The sequence below is a fragment of the Seriola lalandi genome, unplaced genomic scaffold (genome assembly GCF_002814215.2).
Source record: "Seriola lalandi dorsalis isolate HSWRI2012SDOR001 ecotype SW California unplaced genomic scaffold, Sedor1 jcf7180002054619, whole genome shotgun sequence".
NCBI lineage: Eukaryota > Metazoa > Chordata > Actinopteri > Carangiformes > Carangidae > Seriola > Seriola lalandi.
The window spans coordinates 31,575-51,693 of record NW_019525172.1 but is presented as its reverse complement, the minus strand read 5'-3'; the positions used below and the strand labels follow the sequence as shown (position 1 = coordinate 51,693).

General features: G+C 41.4%; 2 protein-coding genes across 2 annotated transcripts; one reads left to right on the top strand and one right to left on the bottom strand.

Annotated features, from left to right (window-relative positions):
* The first annotated feature begins 1,000 nt into the window (after positions 1-1,000).
* On the top strand, positions 1,001-2,240 carry LOC147818345 (uncharacterized). Its single transcript, XM_087177666.1, has one exon. The coding sequence runs from the start codon at positions 1,088-1,090 to the stop codon at positions 2,174-2,176; it is 1,089 nt and encodes a 362-aa protein (XP_087033792.1). The 5' UTR covers positions 1,001-1,087; the 3' UTR covers positions 2,177-2,240.
* Positions 2,241-4,647: 2,407 nt separating this feature from the next.
* tcf21 (transcription factor 21) lies at positions 4,648-6,522 on the bottom strand. The gene is made up of 2 exons (XM_023420148.1): positions 5,996-6,522; positions 4,648-5,143 (listed from the first exon to the last, which is right to left on the bottom strand). Exons 1-2 carry the CDS (start codon positions 6,428-6,430, stop codon positions 5,054-5,056), a joined length of 525 nt encoding a protein of 174 aa, XP_023275916.1. The 5' UTR covers positions 6,431-6,522; the 3' UTR covers positions 4,648-5,053.
* Positions 6,523-20,119: the final 13,597 nt, after the last annotated feature.

Below are 20,119 nucleotides of genomic sequence, written 5' to 3'. Positions count from 1 at the left end.
GGGGGGGGGTGGACACACACAGCAGTTCAGTAAAGGTAGCCGCCACGCACACGCAAGGCAGTTTGTTCCAATGGCGTCCATTCATCCATCATATCTCGCCCCTCCAACAGGTCTCCTGCCATGAAGATGATGTACCCCTATTGTGAGGCCGCCATCAGGTCTAAATACGCAACCAATTTTTCCATGTCAAGCCTTTATAATCAAGACTTAGAAGACTTAGTTATTCTTCTCAACACACATAAAACAGAGGCGGCCTCATTACTACAAAGAGTTCAGCTGACTTTGTCATGAGAGCTGCAGCATGTGTTTTTGATGGACAGTTTGGCAGCATCATTAATTAAACAGAAAAAGCTGGTACAAGACTGATAAAGAGAGATGAGGGGCCGTGGGAGAAATAACAAATGGTGATTCAGCCAAGTAGAATAGATTGTTTTTCAGCTAATATGAAAAAACAAAAATATTCAAATAGAAGAAATGGACATTTTTAATCATACATTTTCCATAAATTTTCATAACCACTAAGAATCCCACCTCAGCAAAGAGGCCAAATGCATCCATATATAGAGAGGATTACAGGTAAGATTACCCTTATAACCAATGAGAGTATTTTAAATTGGTGATATGAACACAAAACTGGGAGCAGAAAAGATGCCACTGCATTTTATTTACTCGTCTTTGGAATAAAATATTGTCTTCAATTAACAATAAGGAATTCATTTCTTTCCATAAAAGTTAAAAAGTCAGTTCTAAATTCTCCATAACACGTGGAAGAACATGCATGGGGCCTTTCTCTGCAGGTAACAGCTACACCACCAGGACAGAGGGACAGAAAGGGCCCCAAATGCCCCCGCGAAAATATCTCGGTGAAGCAGTATATGACCTTGTATAACAGCCTGCTATTGGTCTCCGTTTATCTTTGGGCTACTTTTCAGTTTTTTTTTTAAAGAGTAAGCTTTGCAAATCTGTTTTATCAAAAACACATGCCGCAGCTCTCAGGAGGTCGGCTGCTTATTTTGCTTATAAAAAGAAGTCAAACAAGACCCATACATCTCTGTTTTGATCTAAAGAGGCATAAGTAAAAGGCACAATGAAAGTAGGTTCATCGTTGCTGCTCTGCCTGCTGGTGTCATGGGCTCTCCAGGTGCGAGCAAGTGAGGTAGGGGAGACCAAACTCCATGATCTCCTGCCTAACAAAAAGCTAACTCTGGACCATGATGCCGCAGCTGACCAGTTCACTGACCAGAACAGCGCCACCCCTGACATTTGGACAGAGTTGAGGGTGCTAAGGGACATGGTGGTGAAGCAGAATGTGGAGCTGAGGACCGTGAAGGCCCGGCTGAGGGACACAGAGATACAGGTAGATGAGCAGAAGTTTGACCTCCTCCTCACTAAAACCAACTTGGAGGAGCTGCAGACAGATCAAACTGCCATGGAGGGGAGATTGGGAGCCAGTGAAAAAATGGGAGAAGACCTGAGGAAAGAAAACATGGAGCAGTCTGCAGACCTGATGGATCTTAGAGCGAGGCTCGACGCCAGTGAAAGGCGTGTAGAGGAGCTGAAGGTCCAGCTTGAAAACCAGGCAGCTGAGCTTCTGTCCACACAAGCCAGAGTGGCAGTCAGCGAGAATGAGCTGCAGCTCCTAAAGCGCAGGATGGATGACGTGCGGGCTCAGAACACAGTCCAAGATGTTGAACTTTCATCTTTAATGGACAGAACAAACACTACAGAGCACCAAGTGGATATTCTAATCAAAGACAGTGCGAAGGTGGCATTTTATGCTGCTTTGACAAACTCAGGAAAAGTAGGACCTCACAATACTCCAAAAGTCCTAAGGTTCAGCAAGGTCTTCACCAATATTGGCAAAGCCTACAGTCCAACAACTGGTTTCTTCACTGCACCTGTGAAAGGACTGTACTTCTTTAGATTTACAGTATGTAGTCATAGGAATGAGCACATCATAATGGCAGTGAAGCTATTCCATAACGGGAGATCCATAATGTATAATTTGCAGACCTGGGATAATGGTTATGGGCATTTTGAGTACATGTCTAATGCTGTTATTCTAGAACTGAATGTCAGTGATGAGCTACATTTGGTTCTCCCAGAAGGGGGGCAAATCTATGATAATGGAAACAATCACAGCACATTTAGCGGCTTCTTGCTTTTCGGTGTGTGATGTCGAAATCAATCCAATTTTGAACTTGGAATTTATGACCATTCATATAAATACAATTTCTTTATCTCTTGTGTATTGTGATTATTTTGGTATATTTAAACAGTGACAGGTGTATTTTTATCAGTGTATTTTCCACAACACATGATCAGAAGAGGGAATATTGTATGCAAAGTATTGCTGTATAAAATGAAATGATATAATAACACTACTATGAGTATTGTAGGGATGCCTAGAGATTATTGTCAGGTCCCAAGATTTCCTCAAAACACATTGTGTTTTGTCCAGAAGATGGCAGTCTGAGGATGCCATGTGCACAGAGGGATGTATTAGGGAGGGGTCTGACGAGAAATTTGGGGAATAATGATGTGGATGTATATAGGGATGTAACCTTAATCATACCTTCAGTATAAATGACTTTCAAAGTTGTTCAAAAATAATTAAAAAAATAACTCAGCTGTATGTCTCTCCATAAGTTAAAATATCTGTCCGATATTTACGTGTAGACAGATAGGAGAGAGATGTTGGAATGTAAAGTATAAACTGTTGATTGTAGTGAACATACTGCACCGGCCACATCGGCCCTGACAAACAGTCATTCCAATATGAAGTAAGTGATTTGAAAGAACAATGAGGGCAGATGGGAAACACGATGGGATCAGCTGGAACACAGTGTGATTTCTGTCCTCCCCTCAGTCTGTGGACCTTTTTCACATCACAGTTTGGGCAGTTGTCCAACAAAACAATTAGCAAGTATGGGAATCCCGGCCCCGCTCTCACACAGACCCCTCCCTCCCTCCTCTATCTCTCGTCCTCTCTCGCTCTGTGCAGCTGGCCCCAGGAAAGAGGCGGCCAAGTTTATTTTCTCCACGGTGGTCCCTTTGGGGTGGCGGCGAGGCCCCTGCCATGCCGCCGCTGATGTATTAGGTGCGGGTTCTTGAAGAGATGTCGGTGGGACTCTTTTATTACTACAGCACTCAATCATATTGTTCCTGTTGTAGGATACTTGGTACTGTCCTTGATGTGAACAAGTGTGTAAAGTCAGCCAGCCTCTTCCCTCCAGCTAGTCACTGAAAAGTAGCTTTAATGACTAATAAAGCAACAGTACAATTTGTTTGGATTTAGCACATAAACCCAAATAATGTAAATACTGTGTCTGAATGACAATTGAGAAAAGTCCTGTTGGGGAAATCTGGAGGTGAAGACCATGAGATGCTGCCAAAAGCTAAAAAAAAAAAAAAGCTAGTAAGAGGACCTATCAGTTTAAATATAATTGAAATATCAAACATTATAATAACTGTCACTGAATATAGAAAAATCCATTCATTTTAACCTGGTGTCAGATGTATTCAGATCTTTTACTTAGTACAAATATCTCAATGTAAAAATACAATACATGAAGCAGATTACATATTATTGGAACATCACTATTGATGCAATACAGTAAGGAGCATTGTTATTTCAATGCAGAGCTCGTGTTATTTTAGGCATATTCCAGTGTTTTCTAGGGGAAATATATTGAAGTTGACCGACTTTTAGGTTAAAAATATAATCACATAAATACAGTGAAGTAGAAAGCACAAGTAGTCTACTATCTCAAAACTAGTAAATTGAGCAGCTATGTAAACATGACTTTTGTTTAAGCAAACTTTTGTTTTGTCAGAGCATGACCTCTGAATGTAAGTTGAGTTGTAAACTGTTGTAAAAAAAACCCCCCAAAAAAACATGTTGATCCACTATATCCACTTTTCTTCAGCGCTTTACTTTCATTGTAATAAACCACAATGAGAGAGAGAGAGAGAGAGAGAGAGAGAGACAGAGAGAGAGAGAGAGAGAGCCGTGTGTCAGGCTGCATAAATAACTGTCGGCATGATGTAAACACTGCGGTCATAACCCGAGCGAATTAAAACAACTGCACTGGGCGGGATTAAAGCTCCGCGCGCACTTTTTCAACCACTTTCAAAAATGTCTTAAATGTCCTCTGACGGCGTCTCAGACAGCTCACTGCTGATTGGCTGAATCTTAAAATAGTCTGTCCAATCAGTGCACTAAGCGTCTAATTAACATGAAGTGCATCTTTTCCGTGACGTTTTAGAAATGAAATCATGATGTTGTCTTACTGCTGTAATGAAATTAAGCTTTACAGACTGTACGGCCTAAAAATATTAAGATATTTAATTGAAATTATAGCCCTCCAGTATACACAAATGATATCTCCAGCTGTTTTGACTTGTGTAGGCTAAATCAAGGCAAGTTTGTTTATGTAATGGCAACCAAGTCTACTGTTATCTTTTAGAAACAACAGAGAGAGACTTATCTGCGCTGACGCTTTGTTGGTGCTCGGGTTCTGCTATTCTGAAGGAGTGGAGTGATGAGAGGTTACTAGATGTCAAAGCAGTGGCCCACACACGGAAATAAAATTAAAAATAAGGTTAACAATAAGAGGGGAAAAAATACATTCAGTACACAGGGTGTAAAAGTGATACAAATATATTTTATATACATGTAATCTGTACAACCATTGGAGACAGTGGACACGGATCATGTGCACAGTCGTCCATCATAATGCAGCTGCCAAAACAGGCCTGCACGAGTAAAAAAAAAAAAGCATCTGCAGAGTATAAAAAAGCAATTGAATGCACGCAGTTTATCTTTGAACCAGCAAAGACAACAATGAGTGACAGAATGCATTTAAATAATTTTTTTTTAAATCAGCTCTTTACAGGAACGATGGAGAAAGATGACACACTCCCTCCGTTATTCCCACTCAAAGTCTGCGGAGATGAGACGTGGATTTCAGTTATTATCTTTTTTTCTTTTTCTTTTTTTTTTTTCAAATTATTTTCTTGATAAAATTGTTCCCTTCGAAACGTGGGTGCATCAGGACGCCGTTGTTCCACATAACCTTGTTGTGTTCAGCATCTCCTTCAAGTCGTTCTCCGGCTTACCTGCGACCATGAAAGGCCACGTCTGCGGAGGGAAACACAACCAGTTAGGCCAAACAGTTTCTTAAAACAACAACAAAAAATTAACAATTAATTCAACCAAAAAAAAAAAAAAAAAAAAAAAACAACAAAAAAATCAGGTCAATAATGCATCATTGAATCACTTCACTTCCAGGCTTTTTTTTTTTTTTTTAATAAAAAGGAAGCACTATCACCAGCTCTTCATGCAGTGAATTAAAAAAAGGTTTTGCCGCTGCAGCTCCAATATTCTGATCCGTAATATTACTATAAACTTGTTATATTTTTATATAATATTATTAATATATATATATTAAATAGGTCTGAATGGCGTATCTCTCACCTCATTATAAAACAATAAAACTATTTTAGATATTGCAGAATTAATGTTATTTTCATGATGGCCTAATGCTCTGCATCAGCTGCATTATTCTGAAATGATTCTCTGAGATAAATTAGAGGCCTAAATTTCTATTGATTGTAGAATCATCGATCATGCAGGAGTTTTTGACAGGTCAGTTTGCAGAAAGCATCAGCATTAATAGAAAATGACATGAATTCCTTTTCCCCCTCATCTATGCACCTGCTTCACATGACTATCACCCACCTTTGTCACCTTGGTGCTGTAGCCTATGAGGCCTTGTGTGAAAATCCTGATGACTTTAAAAGTTCTAGTTATTATATAAAAAGTAAACTGAGTAAACATCACGAGGCAAACAAGCGTCATTATGCTCTAACAAAATCATTCAACAGCTCCTTCATTCTCAGAATATTGGCCAACAATATTCAAAATAACAAGTCTGCCTCGTTCAAAAACATTTCACATAAGTCTTCCCTCCACTGGATCCCCAAATCTCACCAGGTTAACAGGGTGGATATATCCGTTTTCATATTTGTCGTTGGCCAGTATCTGCCGGAGGTGCGCGATGTAGCTGGACGCCAGGCGCAGTGTGTCCAGTTTGGAGAGCTTGGTGTCCGGTGGTACCCAGGGTAATGAAGTCTTCAGCCGGGAGAAGGCTTTGGACAGGACGCGCATCCTGGCTCTCTCCCGCGCGTTGGCCGCGTTCCTCTGCACCTGCTTGCCCTCCTGCTGTGCCACACCCTTGGCTGAAGTTTTCCGGGACGATGTCTTCCTTTTCTTGCCCGGCGCGTCTCTCCGCTCGTCGTTTGCGCAGGGGCCCTCGCAGTTGGAGCTCTCCTCTGTGCTCTCGTTGGAGTCTTTGCCGGAGGAGCCAAACTTCAGGATGCCGTCCAGGAGCTCGTCGTCGACATCGCTAAGAGACCCGGTGGACATGGTGAGCTGTGTCCGACTGTAGCGGGCTCAAAACATGGGAGCAGGAAGCTCAGGCTGGACAGGAGTGGACGGGGTGTTCATGAACTGCTAACCGTGCGTGGACAGAGCAGAAAGGAACAGACTTTTTATCTCCATGACCAGAGAGGGCGTTACCTCATGCTGGGAGGAGACACTGGTACTGATCTCACTTGCTGGTTTCCAAAAGGTTTCCTGGACCCCAAGGGACCCTGGTTGGCTCTCCAGCAAAATACAGAATATACTGTTTATTTTAAACACAATTTAACTCTATTCAGACTCACTTTATGAATTATGTTTGAAGAGATAACATGAGTTAATTACTGTGATATCTACTGTTTTTTAAGAATTTCAGTTTGCCCTGAACTTTAGCTTTAGAAGGTTTGTGTATGACCTACCTGTTAAAAGAATAAATAAATAAAAAGAAAAAAGAAAGAACATAAGTTTGGGGCCCAAGGTATATGTCAAGAATTTAACCTCTACATGAAAACTTGACATTGTTGGTTTCGAAATCCACTCATTTGGTGAATAATAAATATTACTGACATTAAAGAAAAACAAAAACAAAGAAATCAATGAATTTGGAAATGATAATATGCCCAATAATTTTAGCATACTTTTTGGTTTACAGATTATCCTTTAAAAATCAAGACAAATGACTTTTAACCCAAAGGGTTCAAAATAAAATCAATGTTAAAAAAGTAGGTGTAATCGGCATAGAGATGTTTATTATCATAACCTGGAAATTAGGTTAAAAAAGCAAAAATTCCAATATTTTGTTTTATATTACATTTCTGAAATTCAAAGCTATAATTATGAAATATTATAGAAAATTCATTATTTTTACTATTCAATAAATTATTAGATTTTAACATAATAATGTATCTTATAATCAGATATATGAGTGTTCAGTGTTTTGCCTTTTCCGCTCACAGGGTCCATGCAACTTTCAGCACATCTTGCCAGTTAACAGGATAAAGTGCAAGGACAGGGGGGTGTCATGTCTCAAATGGCAAACTGGCGCCTCGGTCCCCTCTGATGTAACGGATACCCGGCACCCACAATCCCCTGTTTGGCCTTCCACATCATTCCACACCGATGCTCCATGCACTGGTCCACTCAGGGCCAAGTCCAAACAACAAAGTCTCTGGAGCTGTTTTAAGTGGAAGAGGTCGGGGAGCACCAGGAGAACACTGTTCATATATTCATGTGCATCTTGGTCTTGGCTGAAACATATAGTGAGATTCTGAGTGACTTGAAGCTGCAGATCTTTCTTGCTGGGATGCAAGATTGTGTGTGTGTGTGTGTGTGTGAGACAGAGTGTATATGTGTGAACACAATGCCTTTGCCTGCACAGCTGAAGCGTGTGCAAGGATAAGAAGGGTGTCTCTTGAGACCTGACCTTTAACCTCTTTGCTTCCGGTGTCACAGCGCATTTAAGCAGGCACCACCGCTACGTGTTATCCACTAGAATCACACAACGAAACACCGCAATGTTGGTCGGGCTGCATTTAGTCAACTGGAAAAAGTTTAAAGTCCTGACAAGAAAGGAGGAACAGATCTTACAAATCTGAAAGAACAAGACATTTTGGAAAAAGAAGTTCACATGCTGAACTGCAAGGGCGGAATAAAGCGCTACACAGAGCAGACAGAAAGAGAGAAAGACAGGGATATAGGTGAGGGGATGCAGGGAGAGGAAAGAGAGGAAGGAGGGGCTTAATCTCCTGGGTGGGCTGGAAATCAAAGCACTTAGTGGAAAAGTAATAATAGAGTCTGCTAGATTGATGATCACCTCTGAGATACATGGATCCACCAGAGAGTAATAGAGAGAGTGAGGGAGAGGGAGATGACCTAAAATAGCTCATGAAAAAGACTTGAACGCCCCCCCCCCTCTCTCTCCTGTGTGTCGCTAAAACAAAGAACCTGATGTAATAACATCATAACTTTCATTTGTACTCACAAAGACTTTAATTATCATCATAAAATGTACATTTAAATGTTCCTAATTGTGCCAAGCCCGTTTAGGCTTCAGACATATTTTGTGCCGGTCCTTCATGTGAAGGATGAAGCAATGTAAGTGTTAAGGAAACATTTTCTGTGACCGTTTTTTCTCTCAGAGCATCGGTCACACACACAGTGACACGAGGCAACAGGTGGAGAGGGGGGTGAGAAGGATGGAGGGAGAAAAAAGAGGGGACTCTGGCAGCTATGGAGGGACATGCTGCTAATTAGCCGGTTTGGGGTCAAAGGCTAGGCTGGTTGTGTGATGTCACCACGAAGGGACGGGTTCCAGATGTTGCTCACAGGGCCACCGAGGGGGACATCTGATTCCTTGGGTCATTATCATTTCTCACACACATGCACGCAAACACCTTTGTTAATAGTTTTTTTGTGTAGTGAAGTGTATGTTTTAAGAAACAGTGAATGTGGCTTTTGAAGATCATATGGGAATGACAAACATGATACGCTAACACACGGTAACATACAGACTAGCCGTAGCTGTGAGTTCTGGCAGTCCGGTCATTTTCTATCATCACAACTGAGCTCATATAAAAGAGGGACAGCTAATGCTAGCTAGAACCCCTCCTTTCTATAATGTATGATGAACACGAGACTGAGTGTGTGAGAGCTGCCGATGACAAAGCCCCCAGGAATAGCGCATCACATGACGCACACTGGCTCTAAACATTATTAGGATGCATAGTTTGGCATATGCGTCCTGTAAGCTTGTGATATCAAGTTAAAGTTAAAGGGGCTGTATGTAAGTTTTCTCTGCCGCTGAACGTGGGGCGGGTGGCGGTGATGGTTGCTTACCAAGAGCCATTGTTGCATTTACAATACAAGAGGTTATAAAACGCCCTCTAAGCAGTGATACTTCTTGAGGGCAGACTGGATGGAAAATGACGCGACGGGCCCGACCGGGCCGGTGCTAGATGGTTAGCATGCTAACTTCAGTAGAAGAAAGCCAGCGATAGAAATAGAAGCAAAACACATTGGTGTTGCTTTCCACAGCTGGAGACCGCTATTGACGAGGAGTTTGATGTTTCTTCTAGACTTGTAAGGAAACAAAATGCTAATGTTGCCTATGTAGCAATAGCAAAAACTTACATATAGCTCCTTTAATACATCCATGCCGATGGTGTCTGGTGTGAGCCAGAGAACTGCGCACAGTAGCCGCAGTATCATCATAGTTTTATTTCCTCCTTTACTCAAGTATAAAATGAGTATAAAATGTAAAGAGTCTGCACATGACTTTACGAAGCTGGGATTAGTGGAGCATTATTGAGCTTTATTTAATCTTCTTGGGACAAAGTTAACAAAGTCAATCTTCACTTTCATTAAAATAGTTTGTCTCATCCTCTTTCCTCACCCACTTTTTCCAGCCTTGTGAGTGTTTACTGAAAAAGGCAGAGAAACATGGACACAATACATTACACTGAGGAACAAGTGACTAATGTGAGAGAATAGGATCGTAATATGAAGCAAAATACAGTTTTATTTACTGGATAAACATTCCACATGCATTTTTTGTAACTCAAAGAATGAAATTAAAAACAAACAAAAAAAAGAAAAAAGAAGTTGCTTGGTTGCTATGCAAAAACAGAATGAGAAACAGTAATCTTGTGAAGTGAAGCTTAGGGTGAGAAAAACATCATCCATCTTTGTCTAAGCGCGCCAGTTCCCTGTCCCTTATCACAGCCATACTCCCCCAACACACATACGTATGCACAAATTGCTTTTCACCTCAGTTCAAGTACCTCTAAAAAAAGAAAAATCAAAGCAAAACAACTAAAAGAGAGGTTGCAGAGAGTGCAAAGATACAGCAGGGAGTGGAGAAAGTCTGTTGCAAAAGGATGTGGCAGACAAACCCGGCAATAAGAGAGAATTATGAACATGTTTATGGGAGTGGAAATATCATATTATATTTCAAAAAGACTACAATCCTTTGATATTCTGTGACAGGAACATCCGGAGGGAGGCAAACAGTGATTCTCCAAAATAAGACTGATATTCTGTCAAAGTGTAGGTTAATGACCTGGAAGTCTTGTCCTTACAATGTGAGGGAGTTGGAGTGTATTGGTCTCTGGAATGTGTGCACACATACGCACTTATCTGCATAAGTGTGTGCATCTGTGTTAAACGTATTGGGTTTCACAATGTGTGTGACGGATGGATATGGATGATGTGGAACGTATGAAACCGCGTGATATCTTGGCCAATGCTGGAATCTCTAAAATGACGCGCACACCGAGCTCGTCTTGCTTTCGGATTTAGCCAGACGAGCGTGGACAAAGTCTTAAGCCGATGTTGTACTTCGCGCAAGGGTCCGCTAGGGTCCACATGGCGCAAATTTCATCACTGGTGGGTGTACGCATGGTGTGGGCGTCAGCAAAACCCACCAATTTGTTCTGCGCTCCACTGGGTGCCAACTGCGCTTGAAGCTTGAAAACAAACATGGTCCACCACTACCCTCACCTCTACAATTGATCTTTAAAAAGAAGAAGTACAGAAGCAGACAAAGCAGCTCTTCTTCTTGCATTGGATGTCGCCATTTTGATTTGGTTCGTAGAGCGCGTGCCCGTAGACAACGATCTACTGCGCATGTATGGGACGCATCCTCCAAGTGGACCACAAGCGGAGTATAAATGAAAACAAGTAAGAGTGCGTGGTGTCCGCAGCTGTTTGTATACGCGTCCACAAGTTAGTATAACTTGAGGCCTTAGGGTGCTGTTCCCTTCCTTATAGGTCAGTTGCCGTGCAGCTGGCAATAAGTCATATCAGAAGCAGACAGATGGAGGTCAATAACTAATCAACCCTGGGAACGGAGAAGAGTGAGAAACAGACCCAAGTACAGACCGCAGATGTAACGACGAATTTACATATTAGACAAGATATACAGCATCTTGGACTGAGTTTGTCGCTGAAATATCCATCATGCATTGCTGTCTTGATGGTTCTACCCAGAATACACACACACACACACACACACACACACACACACACTTGTGTTGGCTTGAAGTTGAATTGGCTGAGAGCCCAAAGTGTCCTGTCGGAAGTAAGTGGGACGAGATGCAGCTGCAGTTTGAGTGTGTGTGTGTGAGTGTGTGTGTGTGTGTGTGTGTGTGTGTGTGTGCGCGTGTGTGTGTTCGACTACAGTATCTGGCACTTTCTTAACCTCTGCTGCAACCTCTGGTCTAACATGTGGCCTGGTGATGGGATGCACAGATAAAAGTAGTGTGTGTGTGTATATTTGTGTGTGTGTGTGTGTGTGTGTGTGTGTGTGTGTGTGTGTGTGTGTGCTGGGGGTGTGGCTTCACTTGGGCAGTAGGGCAGTGTAGGACAGTGCTGGGTTTCAGAGCCAGGGGTCTGGTCTCTGTCATTGTGATTGAGGCTACAGTTTATAAACAGAGAGGGACACAGCTCAGTTTTCTATCTCACACAGTGGTACCATTTGGATGTGTGAGTGTATGTGTGTGTGTGTGTGTGTGTGTGTGTGTGTGTGTGTGTGTGTGTGCGTGGTTTGATCTTCCAACAGGCCAGAGCTTCAGCACCCTACTAAATCCTTCACAGCAGCAGTTCCTGCCACCTCCCACCCCCGCACCCAGATTTGCCCCCCCACCTCCACTGTCCCTACTGCTGTTATTGGACGTCTGGTCAGTTCAGTCTAGCCAAAACAAATAGAGTCAAAACAGTTCAGCAAAAAAAACAAGCTATTTAGCCAAGATACAGCCACAGACCTAATACTGTTTTAACATCAATGCCTGTATTTCAAAGTGTTATTCACCTTTGAGTCTACAGGCCAGGTTAAGTGTCACACAAAAGGGGCAAAACCCGTCATTAATAGTATTAAGTACATGAATTCGGTTTATTAATTAATTAACTTTCACCCTTATTTATGCAATTTGGTCCAATTTCACTTCATTTTCGTGGGCACCTTGTGTATACATGACAAGAAAAGCACAAAAAAAAAGGATTAAAACCTAAGAATTAATGAAAAGGGCCCTGGGGACATTTTGAAAATAACACACACAAATAGTAGCCATGATTTCTATTCATCTTAAACCAATAACAATGCTGTTATCATGTGCAAATACAAGGTTGTTTTTTTATGACTATTAAAATTAGGCTTTTAGCAATAACAACAGAAGAGACTCTCCTGGCTTTGTGTGAGACATTTAATTTAGTGGAATAAGAAAGGTTAACTATCAGGTTTAAATGTCTTCACTGTGTTCAGTTGACACTGGCTACACCTCCTCATTGTTGGGGGTTCCACAGACCCTGTGCTGCTGTATGTGTGTGTTTTTTGCAAACCAATTCAACCAATGTTTTTTTCCTTTAAATGTTTTACACCCTGACGTATAGAGTATAGAGTAAACCAAAGTATAGAGTATTGAGGTGGTAACTCTTCTCTGGGCTTGTACATTTGATAAAGGGGAAATATTGACAAATTGTAATTGTTTCTCTTGTTAAATATGCTATATGGGCTATGCATGAACACATGCAGACAGTGGGGTCCAAAAGTCTGAGACCACTTTCCCATTGACTTGAATGGGTTATGTACAGTATACAGAACAGTTGTCCTGCACGGTGATGTTACTTATGTTTAGGGTCAGTTCAACCTCTCTGGGGTAAAACTCCAATAACATTATGTGAGATTTGAGAGTCATAACCCATCTCAAATACAGGGCATATAAAAATCCATTGTATTTAACCACGTTGAGAAGTAATGTGTTGTTGTTGTTGTGGATGTTTTAAACATATGAAAATGACATTACGTTAAAGATGGCCGGCTTCTCTGGGTCCCCAAACAGATCTTAAACAAATAAATTAGCTGCCTCATACTCCAGGTTTGATGTGAAAAGTTTGTAATGTTCGAAATTTTGGTTCTTAACACACCTTACAGAGATTCAACACTACTTTTAGATATAACATTTAAGATTTAGGATTGAAATGAGGGATGTCGGGATCACTGGGGTTTAAGTGTTTGAGTAAAGTTTATTGAAGACGAAATCATTTTATATCACGGTACCAGTCTAATCTCTGACTGATCTCTATAAACCGACGGAGATATTATGTCAGGATTAACATTACACACACCTAATCAGCCGTGTAACGCTGGACTGTCCCTGATATTATTCACACCTGATTAGTCAGGCTGTTGTTAACATGGAAAGCGATGATGGAGAGGGATGATAAACAGTGCTTATTGGCTGGATCAGGTTTTATGCTTTGATCTTCTTCCTCCTCATTACTCAGGGGGGAACGACAGGTGTGTGTGTGTGTCTGTTTATATATGTGGAACTTTTTTTGTAATATGTTATATATGGTGCATATATTCCTGAGTTGTTACCAAGGTGAAAAAAAAAAAGTTTATTAAGTCTTCATTATATTTATTATCAACACTTTTGATCCTTGCAAATGCTTGAATCTTTATTTTATTTTGAAAAATGAACTCAAGTTCATTCCCTCTCCCTCCTCTCATATGAAATGATCTCACTACATCATATCTCCTCTGTCTCAGTGGTCTGGTTAGCTCATGGTTACACTCACAAACAAGCCACTGATACAGTCAAACACACATACTGATTATCTATAACTTTCTATGGCATTTGGTGGTAATTACTGTAGCTTACGGTGCAGAGGGAGACAGACAGAGTATTGTCTGACCCCCACGAGAGAGATAGGAGCAGTCCCTAAAGACACCACACAATCAGACAAGTGAAACACACCCAAACTCCACTGTGAGTAGAGTGTGTGTTTTTACATTAATGCATGTTTTTGCATGTGTTTCTGCAGAAAAAGGTGGGGGTGGAGGGGGTTTGTTCATGCTCTTGTCTGCATGAACAAACTCCAGGCCCGAGTAAGATACACCCACATAACCTGCCGATATCTCTGGATAAACCATCCAGAACTGCTGATAGCTGGGGACGTGTTGACTGCCCCAAAATGCTGGAAAACCTCGGCCTTCCTGGGCGAAGACATTACGCATATCCCCTTTCCTCCCTGGCTGCTTCCCTCCAGCCCTACAATCTCCCCTCCAGGTCCCACAGGGAGCCAACGCCCCCACCAGACCGAGGTTCCAGGCTCCTCCTGGGCTACTTCGCTGATACTCCCCCCCCCTCCACTCTAGGAGTGGGTCTGATGGACAGAGAGGGAACTTGCACAAACATTGCGCCTTAGACGTACGTGTGCAATCTCTTACACACACCCTCACACACTATCATACTGCGTACACAGAGAAAGGCAGGCATAGAATATACAACAACAAATCTCCTACACTTGTAACATAAACAAGAAAAGCCATTGGTTTTATTTATGAAAGATAAATCGGATTGCAGAGAAAGAAAACTGACAGAAAGACAGAGAGAGTGAGAGAAGAAATGTGAAATTATGAAACGGACCGGACATGCTTGGCTGTTTAGGACTTTTGATTTGGCCTACCACTGAACCAATGGTGTGTGTGTGTGTGTGTGTGTGTGTGTGTGTGTGTGTGTGTGTGTGTGTGTGTTTTAAGATGGCTGACCTTAGCAGCACCTCCTCTCATCTCATTTCAACCTAATCTGTGTTTGCACCAGTGTGTGTATCAGTTCTTCTCCCACGAGACACAGGCATAATGCTACCGGAGGCTAACAGGAGATGACAAAGAGGTGAGATGCGAGTTGTGATAAAAAAGTGCCCCTCACACACACACACACACACACACACACACACACACACACACACACACACAGAAACTAACATGTCTAACATTAAATCTCAAGAGACCCCTGACATCCCCTGAACCCTAAGTCCCAAGGCAGGAAGTAGACAAGTGCTTGTGTGAATTACCTCATTAGAATGTGCATGTGTGTGTGTGTGTGTGTGTGTGAGAGAGAGAGAGAGACCCAGCTAACAGACACGTCCACTTAGTAGCAGAGGACAGACACAACAGCACCTCACCTTTACGCCTTAATCACAAACAGATGTCTTCTGACCTCTTCGCTAAATGTTAGCTGTAGCATTTAATTATTGGGTTTTCATCCTAAACATGGAGTGTGAGTCCATGTTCATGCATATTTCTTTGATGACACTACTGCAGGAAGTGATGAGAAAACTCAGCACAAAAATATCTGTGCAGTATTGCTGCCAAATAAACTGACATTTTAAATTCTTAGCATAGGAACAGTTTCATCTGAAACGCTGTACACCCAATCAGAAAAAGTAATATTAAGGGTACTGTAATGGTTCTGTGTATCAACACTGTTTTTGGTATTATAACAAATAAACAGATGGAAAAAGACTTCATATTTGCAACTGCATAGAAGAAAACTGGGAAAAATGTGTCCAACAAAATCAAAGTGCAAGGGCATTCCCTGCTATCAGTCAAGGAGATATCCATCGATAACCATTATAAAAGAGACAGAGTATCTTACGCCATCCACAGCAGAACGCAGTGACGCCAGATATGCTTCATCTTGCAGAAATTTCGTGCCTTTCATTTACTTTCAGCTGGAATGACGTATGTTCTCTCATCTACTGCTACTTGTAAATTAGTTAATTTATGTTTGATTTTGACAAGTAAAGTCAGTTAATGGTGAATAAAAGTAATTCTGAATGTAAATGAGAAAGAAAACAACACCAGTGATTTGTAATTAAAAAAAACTGCTGAGAGAATCAATTACTAACTGTAATGGGAATGTTTGTACAAAAATATGATTCAAAACCCTTCATCACATAATGATACATGGATGGTGCTGAAAGTAATATATTTACAACAGACACTAGTATCTGACTGAGTAGTTTTAATGCTTCTTGCATCAGTCTTCCTGAAACGTCTACAGAGCTCTGAGTATCAACTAAATAAAAGCATCGCTGTTTGTATCTGCAGTGATTTATTTCACGTGAACATCGTTGTTGGCATTAATGTCAAAATCCGAGGGGTTATATTCTACATTCAGAGTTTGATAGAGTCTGGAAGCTGTGCTATCAGTCGGTAGTCTTGATGATCACACACATAGTACATATTGGCTACAGTAATAGTCTAAAGTTTGGACACACCTTCCCATTCACTTGAATGAGAGAGTGCGTCCAAACTTTTGACTGGTACTGTATATATACACAGGTGGACAACTTTGCACCAAACTTTTATTTCCCTCTCGCTGCTCTGCACCTTTGATGTTTTGTGGTTCAACCTGTCATGTTCCAAAAAATAGCCATTGCTTCTGAAACACATACACACACACGCAAACACAGTTTACACAAATGCATGTGTATCTCTCCTTTTCTGGCTCATCCTCTCTTTCTTAGACACACAAACACACGCCACTTAGGCAAAAGACCTCTGTCCCTGCAGTGTATCAGCTGTTGTCCAGCTGTTTGATGCATATTTACTTTTTGTCTTATTTATTTGACAGCAGCAATCTGCATCTTAAGAGGTGAGAAGTGTGTCTGTGAGCGTGTCTGTGTCACCTCTGCCCGTGCGGGTCTTTAAATAGGGGACTCAGATTAATCAGCTAACAAGGAAGAAGTTAACCTGCTACGGCATCAGAGGCTCCTATCATCATCTCTGTTGTTGTCGTCGTCTTCTTGTGATTCTCACAAAATGCCAATGATCAATACTTCTTAAGACAAAATGTACTTGTATTACGAAAAAGGTCACACGAGGTCACACAAGTATCACGGTGAAAACAGAACAGTGCCATACAGTTTAAGTGGAATCACCACTTTTCAGTGGCTTTATTTGCACAGGTGAAGTAGATCCATGAGGAGTTTTTATAAGGAGTAAAGTAATAGTTTGACATTTTGGTAAATGCACTTATCCACTTTCCTTCTGAGAGTCAGCAGCTCGTTAGAGTAGCTTCGCGTAGACTTGGAGTAGGAGGAAACAGTTAGCCTGGCTCTTTCTAAACAAAATCTGGCTAGCAGACCCTCTAAAGCGCACTGAGTATCACTTTATATATTGTTTGTTTTAACCGCACAAGAACCGAGGTGTAAAACTTCACGGCGACAGCAAGAATCCTGGAAGTCACTGCACTCGACCGAGAAATAGCCCCACTTGTTAAGACATTGTATTGACAGCACTGACCTTTGAATGAACAGAGTGAAGTCGGTGTATCCAATATGGAGGAAGCTATTGCATCAGCTGTGTCTCCCCATCCAATTTTTTTATCAAACCGTGCCGAGAGCCAAACCACGTCAATACAAGGTTCCAGCACCAGCTATTTCACAAGACGCATAAATTAATTTGCGCTTATATCTGGTGTGATCATGTTCCAAAACTCCTGTTTAAAACATTTCTTATTCAAATGAATGCTCAGGTCTATATGATTAATAACTGTATACTGTATCATATGTGGAGATATATCCAGGTTACGGTAAAAAATAAAAGGCACAACTGGAGGCATCAGGACTTTTCCAGGACTGATGATAACTTAGTCGGTCTTTCCTGCTTTTTTAACTACAGTGTTTCTTCTTGATTTTGGTTAAAAACAAAAAAAAAACACAGAGCAGATCCATCAGCGGAATGGTGGTCCTTATCTATCTCTTTCCCCCCATGATGCTAATTTAAGATAATAAACCTTGCAGATCATTTCTCTGGTGCTCCAAACTCACCGTCACCTCTGTTCCTCTCGCACCCACACACACATGGTCAGCTGGGGTGAGAGCTCTCTCTCTCTCTCTCTCTCTCACACACACACACACACACACACTCGCCTCAGCATATGGTCATTGGGTTTCCCTGAGGCGGCAGGTGTGTCTTCTGCTTGTGTCTCTGTGCAGAGAGTTCGCACACACAGCACACTGACATACATGTTTAAATAAGCACTGAATTATAAAAATAGTGTCAAAGGCTTTTAAATGAAGCTACATAGCTACATCTTTCAAACATGTGCCTGCATCCACACACACATACAGAGAGAGAGAGAGAGAGAGAGAGAGAGAGAGATTCATTTCCCTGTATGTCTAAGTTTAAACCCCTCGTTTATCTTCAGTCCACGCCTTAAACACAGGTGTTTGGAGAGTTTACAGATGAAAGTCTGATGCCAGATATCATGATATCATGTATCTGTGTTCAAGTCAACTCTTACTCTTTCTCTTTTACACACACAGTTGTTTCCCATAGAAAATTCCCCACTGCTTCACTTATCACAAACCCCCCCCCCACACACACACACACACACGCACACACACTCTCCAGTTCAGTCAATACGCAGATATTTATTTAGCTCAGAGACAGAGAGTCTCATGGGCAGACTGGGCCCTGAGATTTTTATTGAGCAAGAAGATAAAAAGGCCGGTTCTGCTCTGTGTCCATTAGGGCTAAAATGGCCAGAAGAGCGTCTGATGAAATGGAATAAACTGTTGTGGTTATCTTCCCTGGCTGCTGCAGTGGAGGAGAGCCAGAGAGAACGAGAGGGATTACATATTCACAAAACTACACATTACTAAACATACGCAAAATCATTCACACACACAAATCTACCCCTCCTTGGTATTGCCCAGGTCTGTATTTATCCCTAACCATAACAGAGCAGGCAGATAATGGCTGATGGGACCGTCGTAAAAATAACCTGGCACAGGTCTGTTTGGATTAACCTCCTCTCCTCACCCCTTCTCTATCCCTCCTTCATGTTTTATTGTTCTCTTCTCTTCCTACCAGTCATTTCATCTATCAATCTATCTATCTATCTATCTATCTATCATGAAAAAACAGAGTACTCAAGTGGAAAACAGACTTTGATTACACCATCATTTCCATGAATAACACATTCTTGTCTTGCTCTATTACTAATATGTTGCGTATTTATTTTGGAAGAGTACGGACATCCTTATCAAGAAAAAAGCAACAGGGGCTGCTTATTTTCCCTCCAAACTAACCTCTTTGTTTGAGTAAGATATATAATACTTGTCCAAATATGTTAAAAACTGTATCAGAGGAGGAAAAAAAAAACACAAGACAAACAGAGAACAAAGTAACAGCATATATCATCACGAGCACTTCCCATTTGGAGGTCTGAACTCACAGACATGCACTCGCACACATCGGACCCACACACAGTGAACCCGCACAGAAAATTCCAGTATTCTCTCTCCTTTAAGCTCTATTTTTGGTCTCCACCGACTCCTGGGGAAAATATTTGGCTCCTCATCTGCTAAATGCTCAATTATGATCACCAGCTAGTGGCTAACTTTGTATGCTGCTGGGCGGGTAGGGTGAACCAAAAAAGTCAATGAAAACAGAAAATTTGCATGCCTGAAAACCGAAACAAAAAGCTAAAAGACACTAAAATGGCAGACTAAAAGCAGATCAGGGATTTCTCAGAATCCCAGATCTGGTTCACTCTCAAACCAAATCATTTACTTCTTTTAATAGATAAAAAAGAGATTTTAAGACCCAGGGCTGAAGTCACTGATGTGTTCCCACATTTAAAACCTTTACTCAGGATGCCCCTTTTTTTATGAGTCACGTTCAATAAAACCGGAAACAATTATGTTGAAACCCAATAACAAGACAGTTGATAACTTCAGTAAACTCTCTGAACTCCAAAGGAGGACATCGTGGGCCTGTAAAATGCTGATCCTCATGTCTGATGAGGATGGGAGGCCAATATTTTATATCTCTGTGGAGAACGGAGATACAATATATCTGACACAGCTTTATTGGCTTTACTCTTTAATGACTTCCTGCACAGA